This window comes from Pyrus communis, chromosome 6 (genome assembly GCF_963583255.1).
Source record: "Pyrus communis chromosome 6, drPyrComm1.1, whole genome shotgun sequence".
In the NCBI taxonomy this organism is placed as follows: domain Eukaryota; kingdom Viridiplantae; phylum Streptophyta; class Magnoliopsida; order Rosales; family Rosaceae; genus Pyrus; species Pyrus communis.
The window spans coordinates 23,722,688-23,744,958 of record NC_084808.1 but is presented as its reverse complement, the minus strand read 5'-3'; the positions used below and the strand labels follow the sequence as shown (position 1 = coordinate 23,744,958).

The 22,271-nt window shown below is 38.4% G+C and overlaps 3 protein-coding genes and 1 pseudogene across 3 annotated transcripts; 1 reads left to right on the top strand and 3 right to left on the bottom strand.

Annotated features, from left to right (window-relative positions):
- Positions 1-5,802: 5,802 nt before the first annotated feature.
- Positions 5,803-7,707, top strand: LOC137738332 (uncharacterized). Its single transcript, XM_068477971.1, has one exon. The coding sequence runs from the start codon at positions 6,662-6,664 to the stop codon at positions 7,472-7,474; it is 813 nt and encodes a 270-aa protein (XP_068334072.1). The 5' UTR covers positions 5,803-6,661; the 3' UTR covers positions 7,475-7,707.
- Positions 7,708-9,272: 1,565 nt separating this feature from the next.
- LOC137737229 (uncharacterized) lies at positions 9,273-14,141 on the bottom strand. Its single transcript, XM_068476654.1, has 6 exons — positions 13,910-14,141; positions 13,298-13,365; positions 11,889-13,212; positions 10,031-11,773; positions 9,909-9,942; positions 9,273-9,697 (listed from the first exon to the last, which is right to left on the bottom strand). Exons 1-6 carry the CDS (start codon positions 14,031-14,033, stop codon positions 9,550-9,552), a joined length of 3,441 nt encoding a protein of 1,146 aa, XP_068332755.1. The 5' UTR covers positions 14,034-14,141; the 3' UTR covers positions 9,273-9,549.
- Positions 14,142-15,104: 963 nt separating this feature from the next.
- On the bottom strand, positions 15,105-17,407 carry LOC137737517 (very-long-chain 3-oxoacyl-CoA reductase 1-like). The gene is made up of 3 exons (XM_068477028.1): positions 16,634-17,407; positions 16,359-16,428; positions 15,105-15,470 (listed from the first exon to the last, which is right to left on the bottom strand). The coding sequence occupies exons 1-3, from the start codon at positions 17,269-17,271 to the stop codon at positions 15,213-15,215; spliced, it is 966 nt and encodes a 321-aa protein (XP_068333129.1). The 5' UTR covers positions 17,272-17,407; the 3' UTR covers positions 15,105-15,212.
- Positions 17,408-19,115: 1,708 nt separating this feature from the next.
- Positions 19,116-21,609, bottom strand: LOC137736598 (very-long-chain 3-oxoacyl-CoA reductase 1-like; annotated as a pseudogene).
- Between the last annotated feature and the right edge of the window lie 662 nt (positions 21,610-22,271).

Sequence of the window (22,271 nt, the reverse complement as noted above, 5' to 3'; positions counted from 1 at the left end):
AGAACGGTATTCAGCCTCTGTTGAGGATCGGGCAACAGTGGGTTGCTTTTTAGCAGTCCAACTAATCAAATTCGCACCCAGAAAAACACAAAATCCACTGGTAGATCTCCGATCATAAGTACAACCAGCCCAATCAACATCAGAATAGGCAGTGAGATCTAAAGAACCCTTTTTAAACCAGATACCCTGTGTAAGAGTACCTTTGAGAAATCGAAGAATACGTTTGGCAGCCTGCATATGTTGTTCCCTGGGAGCATGCATGAATTGAGAGACTTGATTGACAGGAAAGGAGAGATCAAGTCTGGTCCAGGTAAGATACTGTAAACCACCCACGATAGACCTATATTCTGAGGGATTAGAGAGTAAAGGACCACTGTGATCAAGCTTTGAAGTACCAAGAGGGGTAACACAGGGTTTGGCACCTGCCATATTAGTCTTGTGAAGAAGATCAAGGAGATATTTACCCTGATGCATGAAAAGACCTTCAGAGGTACGATGAACCTCTAAACCCAAGAAATAATGAAGGGGGCCAAGATCCTTAACAGGAAATACTTGACTGAGCTTGTGAATAAACTGCTGACAAAGAGTGGTATTGGGACCAGTCACAAGAATGTCATCAACATAGACCAACACAAAAACTGGAACTGATGATTGCAGAACAAACAGGGAAGCATCAGAAGAGGACTGTGTAAAACCAAATGTGTGCAGGGCTTGGAACAGTTTCTCGAACCAAGCTCGGGGAACTTGTTTTAATCCGTACAGAGATTTGTGGAGTTTACACACATGATTAGGAAGATGAGAATCAATAAAACCAGGTGGTTGACTCATAAAGACATCTTCCTTTAGGTCCCCATGTAAAAATGCATTGCTAATGTCCAATTGATTTAAAAACCAATCAAATTGGACAGCCAGAGTTAATAGAATCCGAATGGTAACTGGCTTGGCTACTGGACTAAAGGTGTCTTGATAATCAACACCCTCTTGCTGATGAAAACCTTTAGCTACGAGACGAGCTTTATACCTATCAACTGTGCCATCAGGTTTTCTCTTAATCCTGAACACCCATTTACAACCCACAATATTCTGAGAAGAAGAGGAAGGAACCAAGTGCCAAGTACCAGTGAGTTGAAGAGCATTAAACTCTTCTTGCATAGCCTGTCTCCAGTGTGCATATTTGGAAGCTTGGAGGTAGGTAGAAGGAATAAAGTCGACATCCAGAGGTAATGGATGTTTGGTTGCCGAATAAGCTTTGGGTTTGAAAATACCAGCCTTAGATCGAGTGAGCATAGGATGAGCGTTGATAGCATCTGAAGATGGTGCAGGAATAGAAGCAGGGTTGGACAAGGGAACAGGAGAAGAAACAGGTGCAATGGAGGAAGGCACAGATGATGGAAGAGAGGAACTGGAAGAGGAAGAGAGGTCAGGAGATGGCTGAGGAATGGAGAAGTGCAAATCAAAAATGGAAGAGGAAGAGGGGGTTGGGTGTGGAGCAGACACAGAAGACAGGTGATGAAAAGGAAAATGAGTTTCATTGAATTGCACATGGCGAGAGATATAGATGCGATGAGTATCAAGAGCAAGACACCTATATCCCTTGTGCTGCAGACTATATCCCAGAAAGACACATGCTTTACTTTTGCCTTCTAACTTGGAGGAAACGTATGGCTTCAACCACGGATAACAGGAGCAACCAAAAACCTTTAGCTTGGAGTAGTCTGGAGAAAACTTGAATAAAATTTCCCATGGAGAACTATGCAAACTAGAAATAGGCAGGCGATTGATAAGGTAGATGGCAGTAGAGAAGGCTTCAACCCAATACAAATGAGGACCTTTAGATGCTACTAATAAAGTCCGAGCTGTCTCAACTAAATGACGGTGCTTTCGTTCGACACAACCATTTTGCTCAGGCGTGTGGGGACAACTGAGCTGATGAGATATACCATGAGCTTGAAGAAAAGATGTAAATCGAGTGCTAGTAAATTCACCCCCTGAGTCAGACCTCAAACACTTGATTTTATTGCCAACAGAAGTTTCAACATAGTTTTTAAACACAACAAAAGTGGAATATACATCAGATTTGGCCTTTAAGGGAAAGAACCAAGTTTGCTATGATCATCCACAATTAGAAGATAGTATTTGTAACCAGAAACAGAAACAACCGGAGCAGGGCCCCAAACATCACAATGTAGCAAGCTTAAGCTAGTAGTGGAAAATGAAGTAGATGAGGAAAACGGAAGCTTGTGATTCTTAGCAACTGCACAATCAGAGCAGAAGAAGTTAACAGATTGCTTCCCTTGCAAAGCAATGTTATTGGTAGACAGAACTCGCCTGAAGATGGAGGAAGATGGGTGCCCCAGACGACTGTGCCAAATATTCACAGAAGCTTTAGTACAGACTAATGCACGAGATGGCAAGGAAGATGAAGAGAAAGAAGCAGGAATACCTTGAAGATGATAGAAACCATTTTTAACTGGTCCCCGCAAAAGCATCTTCCCCGTAGAACGATCCTTAACAACAGAGCCATTGGAATTTAAAGTCAAAGAGCATGAATTATCTTTGAGAAATTGATATGCAGAGAGTAAATTGTGCTTCATTTGCGGAACATGTAAAACATTGTTCAATTTGAAAGAAGCATGATCAGTATTTAAGGATGTGCTGCCAGTATGGTGAATACCATGTAGAATCTTAGCTTGTAAGGAACTCAGAGAAGTAGAAAAATATCTTCTTATTTCATTTTCTTACAATAATGCATTTACAACAATATATATATATATAGATACCAATACAAGAGTAAAAATAACCCTAACATTTACAACTAATTACACACTGCCCTTGTTTAACTGACTCCAGCTATACAACTACTACTGTTAGACTCTTTAATTATAATCGGTAGGTTTAATCTGTAACTGCTGTGTATCATATACATATATATAGGGCCTAGGTCTTCAAAAATTATATGTTTTTATATAGTCTCCTTATTCACTAATGCAGAACGGATTTTGAAGCTTCTGAGCTGGAAGTTCTCTAAATTCCATTCTCGTGAGTTTCCTCTGGGTCATGTTTTTTTGTAATATGTTTGGATAAGGAAATTTAAGAATACTAATAAATTTTAAAATAATGAAAATTAAAATGACGAGATTTTATTTTCTAGAATTTGTGAATTTTCTTATTTGGTTAACCTAAAAAAGAACAATGGAATTGAATACAGAATTTGTTATTTTTAAACTCTCAATCATAGAAATTGAAAAATGATATCTATCCACATGGAATTTAAACTTGGGAATTGGAGGTCCCAAATTCCAAGTTTTTTTTTTCCACGCGGAAATTCCAAATTTCTATGTTTATGAATCCAAATAAGGAAATTGGTGCATGTCAATTTATATATTTAGACTTTTACCCAAATTTCAAGTTTATTTTCCTTATCCAAACATAATGTTAGCGACAGTATTTCAAGTCAATCAAATATCATTATGTGTATTAATTTTTTACATGTGTTTGGGCCAGAAATATTGGATTTGGCCCCAAGGTGGATAATTCTCGGCCCAATGGTAATCCTTATAGGTCATATGATATCCAGATATCTAGCTCATAATGAAATTTGGCCGAGTCCTAATAAAAGTAGTTTCTTAAAAGGATTAGGTTGAGAATTGATCTAACCGAGTCCTGATTGAAGTAAAATTGTTATGGATCAAAATAGGTTTTGATAAGATTCAAATTATTCGAAGAATCAAAACTCGTTATTGATAAGATAAGAAATGAATCTAATACATAAGTGGACTAGGTTCATACTCCTAGTTCTAGTCAAAGTTGTCGAAGACTACGGATTGGTTTTTGCCAGATAAATGAATAATATCTAAATACAGGATTACACCGAGGGAGTAGTTTAGTTCTAGTGGGACTCTACTTCGAGATTCTTGGTCATCACGACACTCGCTCCTATAAATAGAAGTGAGTCTGCAACGTGAAAATGACCTCAAACTCAACATACGAATGCCTTGTGCAAAATCTCACTCTACACGAATCTTCTCACATTGTGAGAAATCATCAACTCTCCTAACTAAGTCATCACATCTTTACTGTAGAGTAATAACACAGTGTTGGACAATCGGTGGCATCTACAATTTGGATTAACATCACTGTTCGAGTTCGACTAGTTACTTATCCAAGTTTCTACTAGCAAGGAATATTTGGTTTTCTTGCTAAAAGAGGTCATCTCACTAGCTTCTAGGCGAAGTGAGGTGTTACCAGGTTACTCAGTGTTCGACACATTGAAAGCAGAACCTTTCTATGATTAGTTATTCCCAAGTGCATTCAAAGTTTGGCATTTTGATGATCGACAACATTTACCATCAAGACACTCATTTCTTTAGAGTATCTGTGTCTTACAGTTTGAAATCGATTCGGTGCACCTATATTCTCATGAATATAGTTGAGGCAATCAAACTTGGTGCAGTCCTGAACTTTGAAGTGATTTAAGTAACATAGCCTTCAAGTTTTAGAACCCAATGCCAAGACGTGTTCCTTTCTCAGCTAAGGTCGCTCGAGTACAGAAGTCAGCAGCGCATTCGGCACCACCACCAAATCTATTCTACATACTCGCCGACCGAGCTTAGTTGCGAGTTGGCACGCCCCCAATCACTAGAAGAACGTAGTTAACTTATTAATTACTCAGTTTGCACACAACGTAGGCATGATAGTTTTTAATGTTAACAACGTGACAATGCATAATTAGCTTGTGATATCACGACACTGACATCGCAACTGTAATGAGGTTCTTCCCTACAAATTGGATATCTGCTAGCTAGTAGTCTAGTGAAAGATTAGTGTTAAGGTGTCCTAGATTAATTAAAGTATCAACCGTTCGATATTTTAGCTTCACTAAAAATATGTCAAACCTGATACATCTTGAAGTCTCCCAACTTTCATTAGGAGGAAGGTCAGTCACCAAACCTCTATATTGATATGTGCCCAAACCAATCCCATATCGACTAAAAGAATTCGGCCCATGAATTAGTTGGTATGGTTTCAAAATTTAATTTTGAGTATTACTATATTTACCACGTTTTATTTCACGATAGAGATATGATCTATCAATACAAGTACATATGAGATAAGACGTTTTTCTAATGTGGTATACAACATGTGATATATAAAACGTTTTTGTTATTCTTTTGAGGCGTATGTGACACACGAAGATCTTGATTGGTGTTCGTTGTAACTAATCCAGATTGAAGACGTAGGCTTCAACAGCAACAGACGGTCAGAAGTCACGCAATCCATGCAACAATTGGCAATATGCATATCCCAAAAGACAAGGCCAAAGCCAAAACTGTCGAATGCAGCAAATATTGATCGATCGTGAGGACTCCAGAAGAACGCCACTTTGACTCGTGCATGCGCACTTACACACCACTTTTCCCTTTCTGGTTGGTTATACTAAACTAAAACTTATCCCTTCTTTCATTCATCAAAGCTTTATATTAATCCTAATATTCCTTTAATACGTTTACAAATGTAATGAATCTTTCAATAAACTAAAGTTATTACTTTTCATATTAATTAGGAGTAATGCTACACTTACTATATTTTTTATATTACATTTGTACCACCTCTTCAATATATGAATGATTCACTAACACATATAAATTTCATCTCTGTTAAAGAAATGGTACAAATATGATATGAAAAACATAATAAGAGTAACATTTTTTATTAATAAAGTATAATACATAGTTTTGTTGCTCGGGGGACTGAGTGGTAGCCTGGTAGGTCCATTTCACAAAATGCAGACATTAAGTGAACAACTTCCAGCGGCAGAGCTTCTTCCATGGGTGATAAACTTTTCGGGTCACAAAATCAAAATCCTAGAATCTTCATCCCCGCACACACTTCCTCCCACCATCTATATATCTCTCTCTCTGAGTTTTTTTTTCTTTTTCCAGCCACAAAAGAAACCTTAATTTGACCACCAAGAATCTTTACGCAGAACAAACCATATAAAGGCATCCGTACTCCATCTATTCATTTGGATTTGAATTGTATACCGAAACCCTAGAATTTTGTGGCTATATATAGCAAAGTCCTTTTAGAGAAGCTTGAAAGAGAATTCAAATTTTCCAACAACGGTGCAAAATCCGAGTCATAATGGTTTAAGTTTATAAGTTAATCTACCATTACATTAATTTGAAGGCATTTATTTTGAGGACCTCACAGGTTCTCAAAATGCAGACATTAAGTGAACAACAAATTTACATTATTTTATACATGTCAATTTAATTTAGAATTCAAGCCATTATATATTTGACTCCCTCCTTAATCATGATAGATTAGCATATTTAGGTCTTAGTCTCATCATTTTTCTTTCTATAAAATGTATATTTTTTTATTATTGGAATAAATTTCTTGTTTAGCCGTTTAGATTGTTAACAGTTTTTGTTTTTGTTCACAACATTAGTTACAATTTACCCTTTTAAAAAGACTAGTTGACCTAGGAAACGAATACGATTGTAGCGAATACATCTCCTTCCTTTTTGTTGTTGTTGGAAACTTGGAAAATAGGAGGAAGAAGACACCAAGATAGAAGAGAACTGACGGAGGTTTTTAGAGAGAGAACCGGATAGAGAGAAAGTAAAGGAAACTGATCAAGCAGAGATAATATAACATGAAGAACAACACTCCGACTTTCAAATACTTGCTCCTCTCTCTCCTCCTCACTCTTCCTATTCTCCTTCTCGTCCTCCGTCTCCAACCCAACAACCTCTACTGGACCACCGCCGCCGGCACACACGATATCACCCTCCCGGCTACACAAGCCGAATCCCAACAGGAAACAGAAACCAACAACACATCCACCAAAGACATCCGAATCCGACCAGGCTACACCTCCTACGAAGCCTACCTCGAGCGGCAGGTCAACAAAACCAACAACCCTAGGCTCCGCCAGTTATGGACCACCCGCGACTGGGACCGCAAAATCCAAGTCTTCTCTCAAGTCTTTCAACAAATGAAGCTCCAGAACCTCCTCACCGACGACTCCAAGGCCCTATGCATAGGGGCCAGAGTCGGCCAGGAGGTTGAGGCCTTAAAGCGAGTCGGGGTGTCCGACTCGATTGGCATCGACCTTGTACCCTTCCCTCCGCTCGTGGTCAAGGGAGACTTCCACAACCAGCCGTTCGGCAAAGACACCTTCGACTTCGAATTCTCGAACGTATTCGACCACGCGCTGTACCCGCGGAAGTTCGTTGCGGAGATCGAACGGACGTTGAGGCCCGGCGGGGTCTGCGTTTTACACGTGGCGATCGCGCGGCGGACAGATAAGTACTCAGCAAATGATCTGTATAGTGTGAAGCCGTTGGTGGCTATGTTTCGGAGAAGCGAGTTGGTTCATGTCAAGGAGGTTGACGGTTTTGGGGCCAACACGGAGGTGGTTTTTCGGAAACGGCAAAACGGTAGCTCATCCAACGGCCCTGATTGATTGATTGAACCCAATTGTCACTCTCTGCAAATACGTGCAACATATTTTCTTGTTTAATGGGAAAAAATTATTCAAATCATGTCATTATTTGTGGATATGCATGCTTGCTTGAGTAATGATTTCCATCTAATCTCTATTTAGACAAACATAATCTTTCTTCACATTCTCAGTTTATCATTTTATCTAGTTTTATGCGATAAATTGAGAATGTGAATATAAATAGTTTCATTTTATCTTTTTTCCGACGGTTTTTGTTTAGTTATATATACTTTTTGGGAGATATGATTGTTTCTTCTTCTCTCCACACCTTATTTATTTTGTTGAAAAATTAGTTATTTATTTTATTATTTTGTTGGAAAATTGGTTATTTATTTTATCTATTTGAATTAGGGTTTCTATAAATATAGCTTGTAGTACGGAATGTATCCTCATGAGTTATGTAACCATCTAATCGATTTGTAGTCTTTTTTTTTGTTTCACTTAATAAAGTTTATATTTCATTTGTCTCGTCGATTTGTAGTCTTCTCTTTTGTTTTAATTAATTGAGTGGTATGTAAGAATTAAAAAGGAGTGTATGGATATCACTACTCAAGAACAAAAGAAAAAAAGGAAAAGAAAAAGAAAAAGAAAAAGAAAAAGAAAAAAAGAAAAAAAATAAAGGAAAAGAATAAAAGAATAAAAAAGGAAAAGGAAAAAGAAAAGAAATTGAACTGATGGTTGTTTTGGGCCTGTATGTTGTTGGGCAACTTGCTGGTTTTGTGGCCCACATTTGGTGATTTGTAAATGGTTATTGCTGTCGGCCTTGTATTGGAAAATTTGACCACTACAACGGTTGTTCGAGTGCTTAAATTGGTGACCACTTGTGTAAATGGGAAAGAATTGGATCGTTTGTTTGTTTGTTGTTGCAGTTAAGATATAGGAATCTTGTTCGTTTATTGACAGGTCTTATCTCTTGTCTGCTAAATCTACTGTCCGCCGGAATTTGTTGGTTGATTAGTTGCTCGCTTGGATTGCTCACTCGGTTGTTTGGTTGCTTGCTTGTTTACTTGATTTGCTCTCTTTTCTTGGTCGCCTAACGGAACTCGCCTTGTCCATTTAACAGTGCTTGTCTTGTCGTGTCCGCCTAATAGAGCTTGCATCCACTTCAACTTGTTGGCAAACTCATGTTTGGCTCGTTTTGGGAAATTCTTTTAAATAACTGAAAGCGCTTTTAGAGAAAATATTTTTGAAACCAATCCTTAAAAATGCAAGTTAATCTTGAAAAAGCATTTGAAGTGCTTCCTGTAATAAGCACATAACTAATGTTTCTTGAAGGGAGCACTCCAAGTGCTATTGGAACCAAAAAATATTTTCTCTAAAAGCAATTTATGTCATAAGAAAAACACTTAATAAACGAGCCCCGTGTAGGGCCATGAGTTTGACGGGATTGTTGAAAAATTAGCTATTTATTTTATTATTTGGTTTTGGGCCTAGCCTTTTTAAATTAGGGTTTCTATAAATATAGCTTGTAGTGTCGCATGAGAATCAAATTAGTCAAAATATGGTCTTACAGGGTACATAGCTGTCTCATTAATTTGCAGTATTTTCTTTTGTTTTAATTAATTAAGTTTATATTTCATTTCTTCATCATGTCCTCTGATAATCAACTTATTTTTATCTCTTTATTCTTCTTTCATTTATATATACGGTGGAAAAGGCAAAAATAAACATGGTAAGTCACTCCCATTGTTTGGCTAGTATTACTTCAATATACGTGATAATAAGTTGTAGATTGTAGCATGTACATTGTTAAATAGGTCGAATATTGCCATCTTAAACATCAAATTTGTTGTCCAATATGGGTATGTGAATGATGAGATAGATTGATCACGTTATGCTTGGAGTATTTGGATTTTTAAGCCTAGTAAGCATAAAACATCGAGGTTGATTTGGACCCTTCTGATTCATGATAAAACTGCTGCACACATACAGCTGAAAGGGTTCCAAAAGAGGAGAGACAAAATGCGTAAAAGTCGAAAACAAAATAATCTCAAGGACTTGGAGAGAATTTGAAAACATCGACGACAGTTCAATGACTATGATATAGGCTGACTGTCGGGAACGAATTCAACGGGCTCGCTGTCCTCCTCCAGTTGTGCCTGAGACGCCGTAAGTTTCGCCTTCTTGAACGTGCTTGAACTTTTAGCCAACTCATCCCAATTCAAGTCCTTCATGCCGGAAGTGCTGCTCCACAATGAAACAATAAACGAAAGGCTCAGATATCGACGAGGACGAACATTTCAGTATAAAAATAACAGTGCTCCGTGGTTCTTAGCAAACATCAATCCCCGTTACATTTCCCTTTTAGTTACTCAAAAAGAAAAAACAAATCTTCTTATGGCAACAGAACAAGAGAATTAAGTGAAAGGTACAAAGTTGTTGCTAACAAACTTACCATGATTTTATGACGCTTCCCCCACCAGCCTTTCCTGTGGAAAATGCAAAGTATCAGACAACGAAATCATGAAAACTGCGGTGGGTGTAAACATCCAAGACATGAATTCTTCTTCAACTTACCGCTTCTTGGCGTGCTCATATCTGCATTGCTTTCCCCATCTGAGTAGCCAGATGACGAATAATCTGATGGGGTTTGGGTGCTGGCTTTTGAAAGTTCTTTATCTTCATCTTCAGAACTCCCACTACTGTCGTTATCCTTGAAAATTTTCCTTGGTGTAGTTGAGCTCTTCCTCTTTTCTGGGCTGTTTACAACTTCCCCATAATCAATACCATAAGGTTTCCCACTGGCCACACGATTTCGGTTGACACCTGATTGACGCTTGTTATCCATTTTATTTTGGTGAGGTTTACTGCTTGATTTTTCCAATTTAGAATTCAATACGGCTGAAGAATCATTCTTTTTCCCTGTATGAATATCGGTCCCAGAAACTTTGGCACCACTGTGCTTTCCAGCTGCTTGAGAAATGGAATTCATCTTATCAGACTTATCAGGTGTTGGGGCTTTGGTCCCAGTTTTAGGAACTTTCTTCGAAACCTTCTTTTGAGGGTGAGGCATAAGGTCATCACCCTTGGATGATGATCCTTGCGGTTGTATGGAGCTAGTGTTGCCAGCTTCAGACCTTCCATCAATCCCTTGGTTCTCATTAGACTTGAGTGAACCTTGCAGATCAGGCGAAGGAACACTTTGCACATCAAGCTTTTTTCGCTTCTTTTTTGTCTTATCATCTGTTCTGTTTGTTCTAGTCACCTCAGTGTGCACTTCTCCAGAGACAGAAACTTCATGCTGGCCTAGGCTAGGCATCTGATGCTTGTCAAAGTTGACCTTATTGCCTTCACAGGAAACTTCCGTGTTCTTATCAGCCTCATTAGAGCATCCATTTTCAGGAGGGTTACCAGTTACGCTAGCTTCAAGAGGCCTCCCATCGGAAATATGTTCTAGTGCATGAGAATGAACTTTAGTAGGCTCAATACGCTTGGATTTGGACCGAGCAGGGACCGAATCAGTTTCCATGCCATAACCCTTATCAGATTCCAGAGCTTTCTCATTTGATTGTTCAATGGGAGTTTTTTTTTCCGACTTATCAGTTGTCGGTGCTGGAACCTGGTGACCAACATTTTGTGCTTCAGCTTGCAAATTTGGGATGTCTTTTGTCATGGCACTCCTTTTCCTCTTAGATTTCTTTTTGACATTCTGCTCCATACTTTCTTCATTTTCTTGAGGTTTGCCATTTTGCTCCAGGGTCCCCACCTCACTGTGACCAAGTTTATCAGTTTTCATAACGATATGAGAACTCTCTGTTTCTTTTTCTGACACATCTGTCCCATTTTTCTTAGAAATATTACTTTCCTCTTCCTTAGCTTTATCACTAGCATGTTCACCATGTACAGCCTCATGAGGTTCATCCAACGAAAGGCCGCCATTCTCAGACCCTTTAATGTGTTCTGCACCTGATTCAACTGAAGTTTCTCCAATAGAACCCTTGGTTTTTCTGGTTTTCTTTTTCTTCTTAATGGTGTTATTAGGGGTGTTAATTCCATTCACATCCAACAATTCAGATGTCACAATTACTTTTGTATCATTCTTATCTGTCTTAACCTGACCAGGCAACTGTTTCTTTTCAGATTTCACCAATTCAGAATCCTTTCTCTGTATTGATTCTCTCCCCTCTCCAACTCTTTGAGCAGAATCAGTTACACCTTCAATGGGAACTTTGAAGACAGGGGGAGGATGGCCGTCCCATTTTTCTTCAGCTGTAACACTTTTGCTTTCCACATTACCAGCATCGGCAGTATTATTACCATCTATAAAAGAAAAAGCAGTAATCTTAGACAAAAGGCCCGTTTTTCCATCCAAACTTCAGTTAGAAAGGAATAAAAAAATCTATATCTGATCACTTATAGAGCAAACAAAACTTACCTAGTGAAGAGGATACTCCAGAATTTTCCCACAAGTCTTGGACAGGAGCACAGTGATTTCCCTTCTGAGAGATTCCATTAAGTTCACGTGTACCTTGTTCATTATTAGAAGCAACATAGTCTTCTCCACCTGAATTTTTATCATTACTTCCTGAAGCAGCAGCAGCACCAGATGTCTCTTCTATAACATCTCTTCCAGAAGGAGCTGCAGCAACTACTTGATCAAGAGAATTTGGTGAAATCTTTCTATTTTTCTTCTTCTTTCTGGAACTGTTGGTCAACAAATCTGAAGATTCGGCAGTTAAACCACCTAAGATAGAACTTGCATTTTTCTGTTTGTCCCTCAAAGAGAATTCAGATGCAATCTCTGGCTTGGAGGTCACTTTATCATTTTCTTTCAGTGAATCCTCAAGACGAGATATGCTTGCAAGCTTCCGCTTTTTCTTTGCAGCAGGCTGAGATAGTGAAGCATCATCCACTTCTGTATCAGAGACCGCAAGACTGCCATGCTTAGATGTATTCTCCCTGCTCTCAATGTGTTTTCCAAGAACTTCAGTGTGCTTGTATGCAACAGTAGTCCTACGAATTCCAGAATCTGACCTGTTATCCATACTAGAAGACGAACTCCTGCAAGGTTCTTCTGTAGTGTTTCTGTTTCCAGCCACCATATCCTGTGAAACATCTTTACTGGTAGTAGTCTTCTTTCCAATAGTCACATCACATATAACATCTCTACTCTGATTGCCTGATGAATTTTCAGGACGTATAATACCTGTCTGCGACTGTTCTTTACCAAAGCCAAGAACTGAAACGCTGTCTTCTTTTAACTGCACTATTTTTTCATTTCTCTGCTTAGTCTTGCGTAGTCTTTTCTTTTCAGCAGGAAAAGCTTTTTCCGAAGAGGCGTTGCATTGGACATCACTTTTTTTCCTTGAGCCATCTTCCTTGCATTCTTGTGTTTTGGGAACTATGTATCCCTTGCTATGTAAGCTGTGGTCCTCCTGTATTTCAGGTTCTAGACGATTGGTTGTGTCATGAAATGAAATTGTGCAATGATCATTATCGGAACTCTTGAACCTTATATCCAATTGTTTTGAAGTTTCTCCAGCAGAATCAACTGAACCATTCTGGTCGACAATAGTAACTTTCTCCTCTGCACGTTTGCTCCCCTCAAGTAGCAATGGCTTTGAATCATTAAAATTGGACAATCTTTTCCCCGCAACACCTTTAGCATCGGCAGAAACAAACCAGTTCATCTTGACCCTGAAAGCATTTCTAACAACCATGGAATCTGATAGGTGATAAAAGAATCCCTTGCGTTTTACCTACCAGGCATACAAGTAATCCTCAATACCAAACGCAACATTTCAGAGAAAGTAAATTAACAGTTCACTAAGAAAAAAAACAAACCTTTAGAGCTTCAACCTCGATTCTCCCCACGTTATTAAAGCACAATAGATGTTCATGTTCTATTTTCCCTGCAGAGCGAAGGCATTCACACAATCATTCACAGTACATAAAAATCGCACATTCGAGTAATCATGGTAAAAAAAAAAAAAGCGGAAGATGATAACTAATGGAACAACGTAGATGTTAAGTGAATCACATCAACGACCATAAACACCAAACTCCTTCAATCATACGAAAAGTCGTGGTATAAAAGTATCTTCCTATAGATTTCTAAGATCACTTTTTTCTTTTATACAAGCAATATTACGCGATGGGGGGTTCGCACTCATCACCTTATTTGCAAGATAAAGTCTCTAAACCACTCGAGCTACAATCCACCTTGCGATTTCTAAGACTCTTAAAACCCGAAAACAAAGCATTCATTTGGGTATTTGGAGCTGAACAAAATGTAAATGCATAAACATTAACACCTAATGTTTCCAATTTGGTAATAATTATTCAAAGCAGCATTCTTTACCCAGAAAAAGAACAAAAGCGATTAAATTTTTTGAATGGGAGCTAAAAAACAGTATCAGACTAAACTCTGAAAGAGAAGGGATGGGATAATATTACTTTTGAGTGCGGAAACGGTGGCGTTGGGGTCGACGGGGATGGCGAGGTGGGTGCCGAGGCTGGTGTCGACGAACACCGTGGCCTCCGCCGCATCGGAGACCAAACTCGAGTTCTGCTTCCCCATTGGTTTCGACCCAGTAACTTCCTATGAGTTAAAATTTGAAAACGCAGGAAACCCACATACCAGCTCGTCTACAGAGAGGTATTTCAATGGCGGCAACAGAAGGTCTGTACTCCGTACAAGTTCTGGGGTAAATAAGCTGCGCACCGCGCTCAAGGCGTATGCAAAGGGCGGGTATACGTGACGGGCCTGAAATAGTGGGCTTCAAGCCCAAAATGGAGAAAAGGATAGGCCAGATTCTTTAGTAACACTTACCTTCAACTGTGAACTTAACTTACTTCCTTTTCTATTTTTTTCTCAATGACAAAATAAAATGGAGAATAACAAAGAGATTAGTAATTTTATTTTTCTTTTCCTTTGGGCTTATGCCTCGTCGTCAACCAGAAAAAATAAAAAATTTCCCCTCATAGAGGATATGTGTCTAATAAATAATACTAAAATCACGAGCAACGTAGAACATGTTCATCGTCACTTGGCGTTTCAGTTCAGTAACAGTGACATATGAAGACGTACATGACATTATACTATTAGATCGGAACTTCACTGTAAGAGTAAATCTGTCCCATATAAGTCTCACCAACGAGGAGAGGATCCTCTCCGGATCCAATCCCTCTGGATCCTCTCCGGATCCAATCCCTCTGGATCCTCCTTTTTTTCTCAGCATTTTTTCTTCTGCTTCCTCGTCTCCTTCAGCTCTTCTTGTTCAATAATCCTTTATTTTTCAATTATGAGTCTTCTTCACTTTTTCAAGAAACTTCAGAACCATGAGTCGTCGACGACTATTACGACATTGCCGAAAACTAGCTCCGGAAAGACGCCGACTCCGAGAAAGCACGAAGCCGACTCGGCTTTAAAGAAGAAGGATCCGGTAGAATTGGGTCCAAAGAGGATCCTCTTCCTCCCCACCAACGCACAAGTTTTGATAACTTTTCAACTTGGCAAGCCTATAGTTGATAAAACGCGGGACGGGCAGTGCTTCAATTAATTTGTTCTCGTCGGTCGGATTGAATTAAAAATGGATCCTCAATGTGACTATATCACTAGAGGGCAGTTGAAGGCATTAACAAGAATAAATAGGGCCAAGTGAAACAATAGCTTCTTTCTTTTGTAAACATCTCCAGACAACAAGGACCATGGAATTTCAAAACATACAACAGAAATAAAATCTAAGCATTCCATCATTTATTCCTGCTTCCGGGAAGAATCTTTCAGTTGTCCCCTCCTTCGAATCCCCAGGCAGAATCTCAGACGCCATGCGTCAACAACAGACTCCGGCAATGAGCATGCCAAACCCCAGAGTAGAGTGTGCGGCCAGTAAGGAGTGCAACGAGGCTCGTAGCCTATCCAGCGCAAAGCTGCCCGGGCATAGCCGTCAGTTGACGGTACAAAGAAGGAAGACCTCCTAATAGATGCCATCTTTGTTGCCACGTACAATGGAACCTGCAAAGAGAAACTTCTTAGTTTTTATAACCTAAACAACTCAAAGCAAAGTGAATACTAACAATCATCCGTAGCAGCAAGCATCCAATGCTCAAAAAGATCAGCTGCCAAACTACGGCAATATGCATATACAGAATCAGGACATATGAGTTCTGCTCGGTGTTCAGCTATATCTCGACATTTGGAGGTTAGATATATAATACACTCGAGCGACTGACATCCTCGCTGACTGCCTTTCACAATCGGTCCAATTCTAATTTGTGTTTACATCAGTTTCATTGCCAATCAGATCTTAATGATGGTTTATACATTTCATATATATACATAAACCTGAGATACAATCAGATAATACATGACGTTCATTTCCTATATATGCAGCATGGGAAAGATCCTGATATTTTCCAAGTAAATTGTGAAGTCCATGAGGGCATGAAGAAACACTTTGGCAAGGAAGAGCCACTCTGTATTTCACTGCATAAAGATATCCACTTTGTCCAACAACACATGACTGCAACTTTATATAATTTGAGAGTTGTCTCAGTTAAGCTTCAATTATTTACAATTTACATAATGTCAAAGTTATGGATCAAATGAATTTTTTTATTTGCCAAACAAATCGCGGATCAATTATCCGAAAATCTGAAAACTTTACTGAGGGAGCTAGTTAGCATTTCCAATTATAGAAAGAAAAAAAATGAGTTTTAACGAAACACTCCTGGTATTGTTCATTTTAACGAAAAATGACATTTTTACTCTAAAAAGTCACTCTTGATACTATTCACTTACAACATATTTTTGTCATTTAGGTTAAAACTCAAAATTTTCAAAATATTTTCATTAGTTTTTCCTAAAAAAAATTGATAAATAAAAAAAGTGCAGAAACAGTACCTGGCACTGCACGTCAATCCCACTTTTCTTGTATTCCACATGGAGGCACCTAGAGAACTGATCGATGTACCTGAAATTAATCACCTGAACAATAAGCACATATGGATCCAAGAAGAGAAACAACAATGTGCGAAACACCGCGAAGGAGTGGGCTCGCAGCTCAGTTGGTCAAGAGCATTCACCTCTAAACCGAAACTCCGAGTTTCATTCTCCCTCCTCCAATACGGCATGAATTAATTAAAAAATAAGTAGAATAACAAGTGCAAAATACTCACGCTTTTGTAGCTGCGTAAACAGCATACAAAGGATCCGAGGGGATCACAATAGCAGCACCCGACCCAATGTTTACAATAGCACCTTTCTTCCTCTCCACCATGCCGGGCAAAACAGCCTTAGTAACCTTCGTAGTGCCTTCGACATTAACCTTAATCAAGTTCCTCAGCAGCTCCGAATCCACCTCATGAAAGAACCGAGCATACGGGTACGAAATCCCAACGTTGTTAATCAAAAGTCCCACATCCAACCCTTCAATCGTCTCCCGAATGCGCCTGACGCCGTCGTCGAGGTCGCCGGTGAAGTCGACCACGACGGTCTTGATCTGGGTTTTGCCGTACTTGGCCAGGACAGCGTCCGATACGTCCTTGAGCTTGTCCGGATTCCGACCGACCAGGATCAGATTGAGCCCCTTCCGGGCCAGTTGGAAAGCGAAGGCCTTGCCAATGCCGTCGGTGGGTCCGGTGACGAGTGCCCAAGATCCGTACTCTTTGAGATTCTTGGCGGGTCTGAGGAAATTGACGTAGACCCATTGGAGGAGAGAGAGGGAGAGTTTGAGGAGAGAGAAAGAGCCGAGAGTGAAGAGCACAAGAACCCAGAAAGGCTGAGCCTTGAGGTGCTCGAATAAGCAGAATTCCATGTTTGTTTTTTTGCTTTGGATCCGAGTTCTGAAACGACAATGGCGAAACTCTGAGATTTGGGTTTTTGGAAATTAAAGGAGTGGGGAGAGAGGAGGGAGTGGCGTGAGGAAGAAGGACAGGGAGTGAATGGTGGGATTAAATTTATAGAAGCGTCTGAAACTGATAGAGATGAAAAGTTGGACGAAGTAGATGAGCGGAAAATCACCCCAATTAACTGGACCTGGCTTCTCTGCCCTCCCATTCCATTCCTTTTTCATACTCTCCTATTTGTGCGAGTTCGATTAAGCCATGTCAATATTTATATTCTAATTACTTTTTATTTTATTATTTATATAAAGAAATTAATATAAAATATTGACGTAATTTAACCGTGATCACAGAAATAAGAGGGGATAGAAAGAGTATGGGATGGAAAGGACAGACAATCCAAGTCTCTGTTTATTGGATTCAATAAGTCTCTTAAATGTCTTAATATAAGTAATCGAGGTTTTTTATTTTAAATATTCAATTAGTTGTATTATGATACTTTAATGTGTTACATTATTTTTCCATCATATGAAAAAATCTATCGTTTCAGGAAAAGACAATTACATTTTACTGTGTTTTGTCCAAGTGAATGAAATTTCCTTGAGTTTGGTTTACGTTAGGGTTTAATTAGAGAGAGATCAAAATTCCCTATTTGAAGAAATGATTTTGGCAAACAACAACGTGTTTACAATGATTTCAATAATTGGGTGTTTACAACTTTGGCAAACAAAATTTTTAATTTTCAATCATTATTTGAAGTTTATTTATGCAAAAAATCAATAAAGTTAGTGATCATTTTGGTCACACAAAATGAGGTGTAAAAATTACTTTTGAATGTTACGACTCATCATACGAAAAAACATCATCTACACTGAAAAAAATATTGTTAACTCTTTCATTACATACAAGCGATTGTGGGAAGGAGAAAATCGATCAAGAACTTCAAGTGCACATGTAATTTTATCAACTTACTCAAAGTTTGGTGGTGGTTTGACGTCAAGCCGAGGCCAACCTTGTTACAGGCGATACTATCTAAGAATTGCTTCATTTGTTGCAGCTATAAGCAGTTGGGGGACAGTTTTAGAGGGTAAACTAAATAAAACTTGGGCATTATTTAATTAACGTGCACGAACATGCAATGACAATTTGGCCAACGAGTTATTTTTTATTTTTTATTTTTTCATACAAATAATATTAGAGGTGCGAGATTAAACACAAGATTTCAAGTATAAAACAAACATTCTGAACTGCTCGAGTTACATGTCCGCTTGTGATTTGGATAACTTGTTGAATCTGTATCTTTTGCTTAATTATATCTACATGGATTTCGTTCATTATATTGGCGCTTAAAATGTGTGGCTATCAGAATGGCCCAATCTTTATCCTGCTTAAGAAGTAAAAGGGACTGCTGTAACCATTTTTGGTCTTTCCACATCCGAAAAGGATTATAATAGTATAGTTTCTAAAAATGATGTTCAAAAAGTTTTTTGCCCATCAAACTAGGTCATTGCACAAAACAAGCTTACCGTGAATTATGCACCCAAAAAAATAGAATGCTATCATAAATCTCTAGCTAAAGAGTAACTCAACAAGGCATCAAATGCAACTCATAATGGACTTTTCTTATTAGTTTATGGAGATCAGTCATGTCATCTGTAACGTAGTTCACATTTGTGTAGAAGCATCAGGATCATGTCATCCGTAACGTAGCTTTCACTTTTGGAGAAAAATTTGTGCATGAGAAGCCATGTATTTTGATCTGACCTGACTTGTGTAAAAAGACAGCCTACCGAAGTTTCCCCTTCAGTTTATGTTGCTAAATTGTTTTGTTTCGTGACTCCTTCAATTGGCCTCTCTTTCGCATCCCAATGAAATACTTGAACATGATCGCATTCAACAACACATCAGGCACTGAATTTGTTATGAACCACGGCAAAGAATGGCTCAAGTAGGGTATGCACAGATGCTCATAACAAATGCATCTCATGCTTGCTTTGCTATACTTCTCTGGTGATGCAAGGAAGAAGGAAGTTGGCTTCATCCTTGTCATCTTTGCTGCCACCAAACTAGGAATCTGCATTGAATCGTATGCAAGGGGATTATATGGAGGACTTCGTAAATACCACAATCCTAGAAAACAAGTGAAATAAATTCCGTGGATTCGATCTTTTTCAATGAAAATCATCACTGGTAAATCAGCAGCCTAAAGTGATCTTTTTTCCCCCTCAATTTTATCTAAGAGGTCTTTTTATAACCATGTCGTTTTTAGCTTTTAATTTCGTTGTTGTGTTAGAAAAGTGATGTAGGGGAAATGTATAGCAAAAAACACACAAAATGAAAACTATTTGGAGGTTTATATCCACGGCTCAATACTTTAAATTTACACAAATGAAAACAGCCATTTTCACTGAATTCCAAAAGAATAAACAAGAAAACTTAAAAAAAGAAAAAAGAAAAAAAAAGGAAGAATTAATTAGAACCTGACACTGAATGTCAATTCCTTGCCGCTTGTATTCCAAACTAATGCACTTTGAGAACTTAGATATGAACCTGCCAATACATGAACCTGCCAATACCGGATCTATGTGACAAGTTACAAATTTTACATTGGGCATATTTTCGAGAGTGAGTAGTTTTTAAGTGTGACTGTCACTCTGTCCATCACCGTCTAGTATTAGCAATTCACTCACATTAAACCACGTTTGATAATAAGGCTAATCTAATTGTAACCCATCATTAAAATTTAAAAAAAAAAATATATATATATATATATATATGAAACAAAGGCTTAATTATTAAACTACTTTAAGCAAGAAAACTCACGCTTTGGAAGCAGCATAAAGAGTGTAAAGAGGGTAAGAAGGGAGTGTCTCAAGAGGAAGCAGAACCAATGTTAACAATTGCTCCTTTCTTCTTCCTCAGCATAACTGGAAGCACTGCCCTAGTGATCCACGTGGCAGCCTCCATGTTCACCTTGACAATGGTCTCCATCAGCTCCAAATCAACCTCATGAAAAAACCTTGCATAAGGGTAAGCCCAGGGCCGGCCTTCAGGGTAACCCAAGTAGGCGCCCGCCTAGGGCTCCTACTTTGGAAGGGTTCACAAATTTTTTTTATATCCTGTAATTAACATATAAATATAAAAGAAAGTAAGAAATATCATAATTTATTTGTTAATGCAATGAAAATGTTGGCTTCATTTTTCTTTGGGGTGTTAAGTTCAAAACATGAAGCTGCCTTTCAGTCATTAGATTTTTCTTAATTTTTCTTGTTTTTCAAATTTACTGCCAATCCATTTGTTCAACTTCCAATCCATATGTTCAAATGCATATAAAGTTATAAAACTCAAGTCTCTTTGCAATCTTTTTTCTTTCAACTTCTCATTCTCTCCATTTCTATTGAATGTTTAAACCAACTATCATATGGTCTTAAAGATTGTACTTTATGGTAATCAAAACTTTGAATTATATATTTTTCTTTTCAATAAATTTTTATTCAACGTATTATTTTAATATTCAATTCGTTAGTGTGATGTTGATTTTAGAAGAAAAAAAACACAAGAGAAACAATTGGCGTTGAATTTATTATACTCGTCAATCAAGTTTTATTGTTAAAACTCTCTTGATCATCAAGTTTTATTATTCTTCATTCTCAATCTTAAAAAATTGACTGCAAACATTTAGTACATTTGTGTCTAAAAACGTGAATCGTGTAATGTTTAAATAATATTTGTATATTTATCTTCTATTGATATTAATTTTTAATGATATTATATGTGAAAATAGAACTTTTTATGTATTTAGTGAATTCTTCTTTATACAAATCAATATACAAAGAACCAGAAATCAGAGAATTTTAGGGCCTACTTCAAAGGATCGCCTAGGGCCTCCAAATTCTCAGAGCCGACCCTGGGTAAGCCACCCAGCATTATTTACCAAAATGCCCACATCAATCCCATCGCATCAGCAATTTCCAGCCCACTAAACTTTGCCAGATCAATGGCAATATCCTTGGTGTGAATTTTCTCACCATATTTTTCGTGCATTTCATTGGCGCGTTGGCTTCGAGCTTCAAAGGGTTTCGGCCAACTAAAACTACGTTAAGACCCTTTGAAGCCATTTCGAAGGCTAGGGTTTTTCCGATCCCGTCAGTGGGGCCAGTGATGAGAGCCCACGGGCCGTACTCCTTGAGATTCTTTGGGGGTCTGAGGAACATGAGCCAGACCCATGTGAGAAAATTGATGAAGGATTTGCAAGGAGAGATGAACCCTAGAGTGCTTTCTGCCACTAGGAAAAATTGTTGGAATTCCATTGCCAGCAATTCCAGTAGAGAATTTGGTAGGGTTTCTGGTTTATAGTAGGAGCAGTCAGCGAGAAGGAAAATTCATAAGAGGAAAAGGGAAAAGGAATAAACATTCGATTTTTCATTCATACTCTCCCAAATGGTGAAAGTTAGTTCTTATACAACCCTAGAGAAGGAGTGCCCACGATTGGATCACATCACAGCTTCCCATACCGTTGGATTGAATGATACCAACTCTTACAAAAGAAAAGACAAAATGCCATAAAGGCTAAACACCTAACTACCATGTAGTCCAAGGTCCTAACAGTTTATCAGTAAGAAGGCTTGACGCGGGCAAGAACAATTCAAGACGACATTTCTAAAATGGTGCAGACTTGTAGCAAACTCTAGTTGCCAGTGCAACTAGCAATGTGTGCCAAATGCCACGAGGGTAATATGATTTTTTTCGAAAGGTTCCTCAGTAAAATATTGGCTTGATTACAGCTAGCTAGGCTTCGATTAAACTCAATTGTTTTCTCACTTTGTCTCATAAAACTTAAAATGTATCACTTAACCCTCCAAAAGTCTATTTCTTGTCGCAACTTACCCCTTCATCAACTCCGTTAACTAATTCATTAAAAACTCTTGCAAAGTGAGAAAACAATTGAGTTGTATGAGGTGTAGCTGTAATT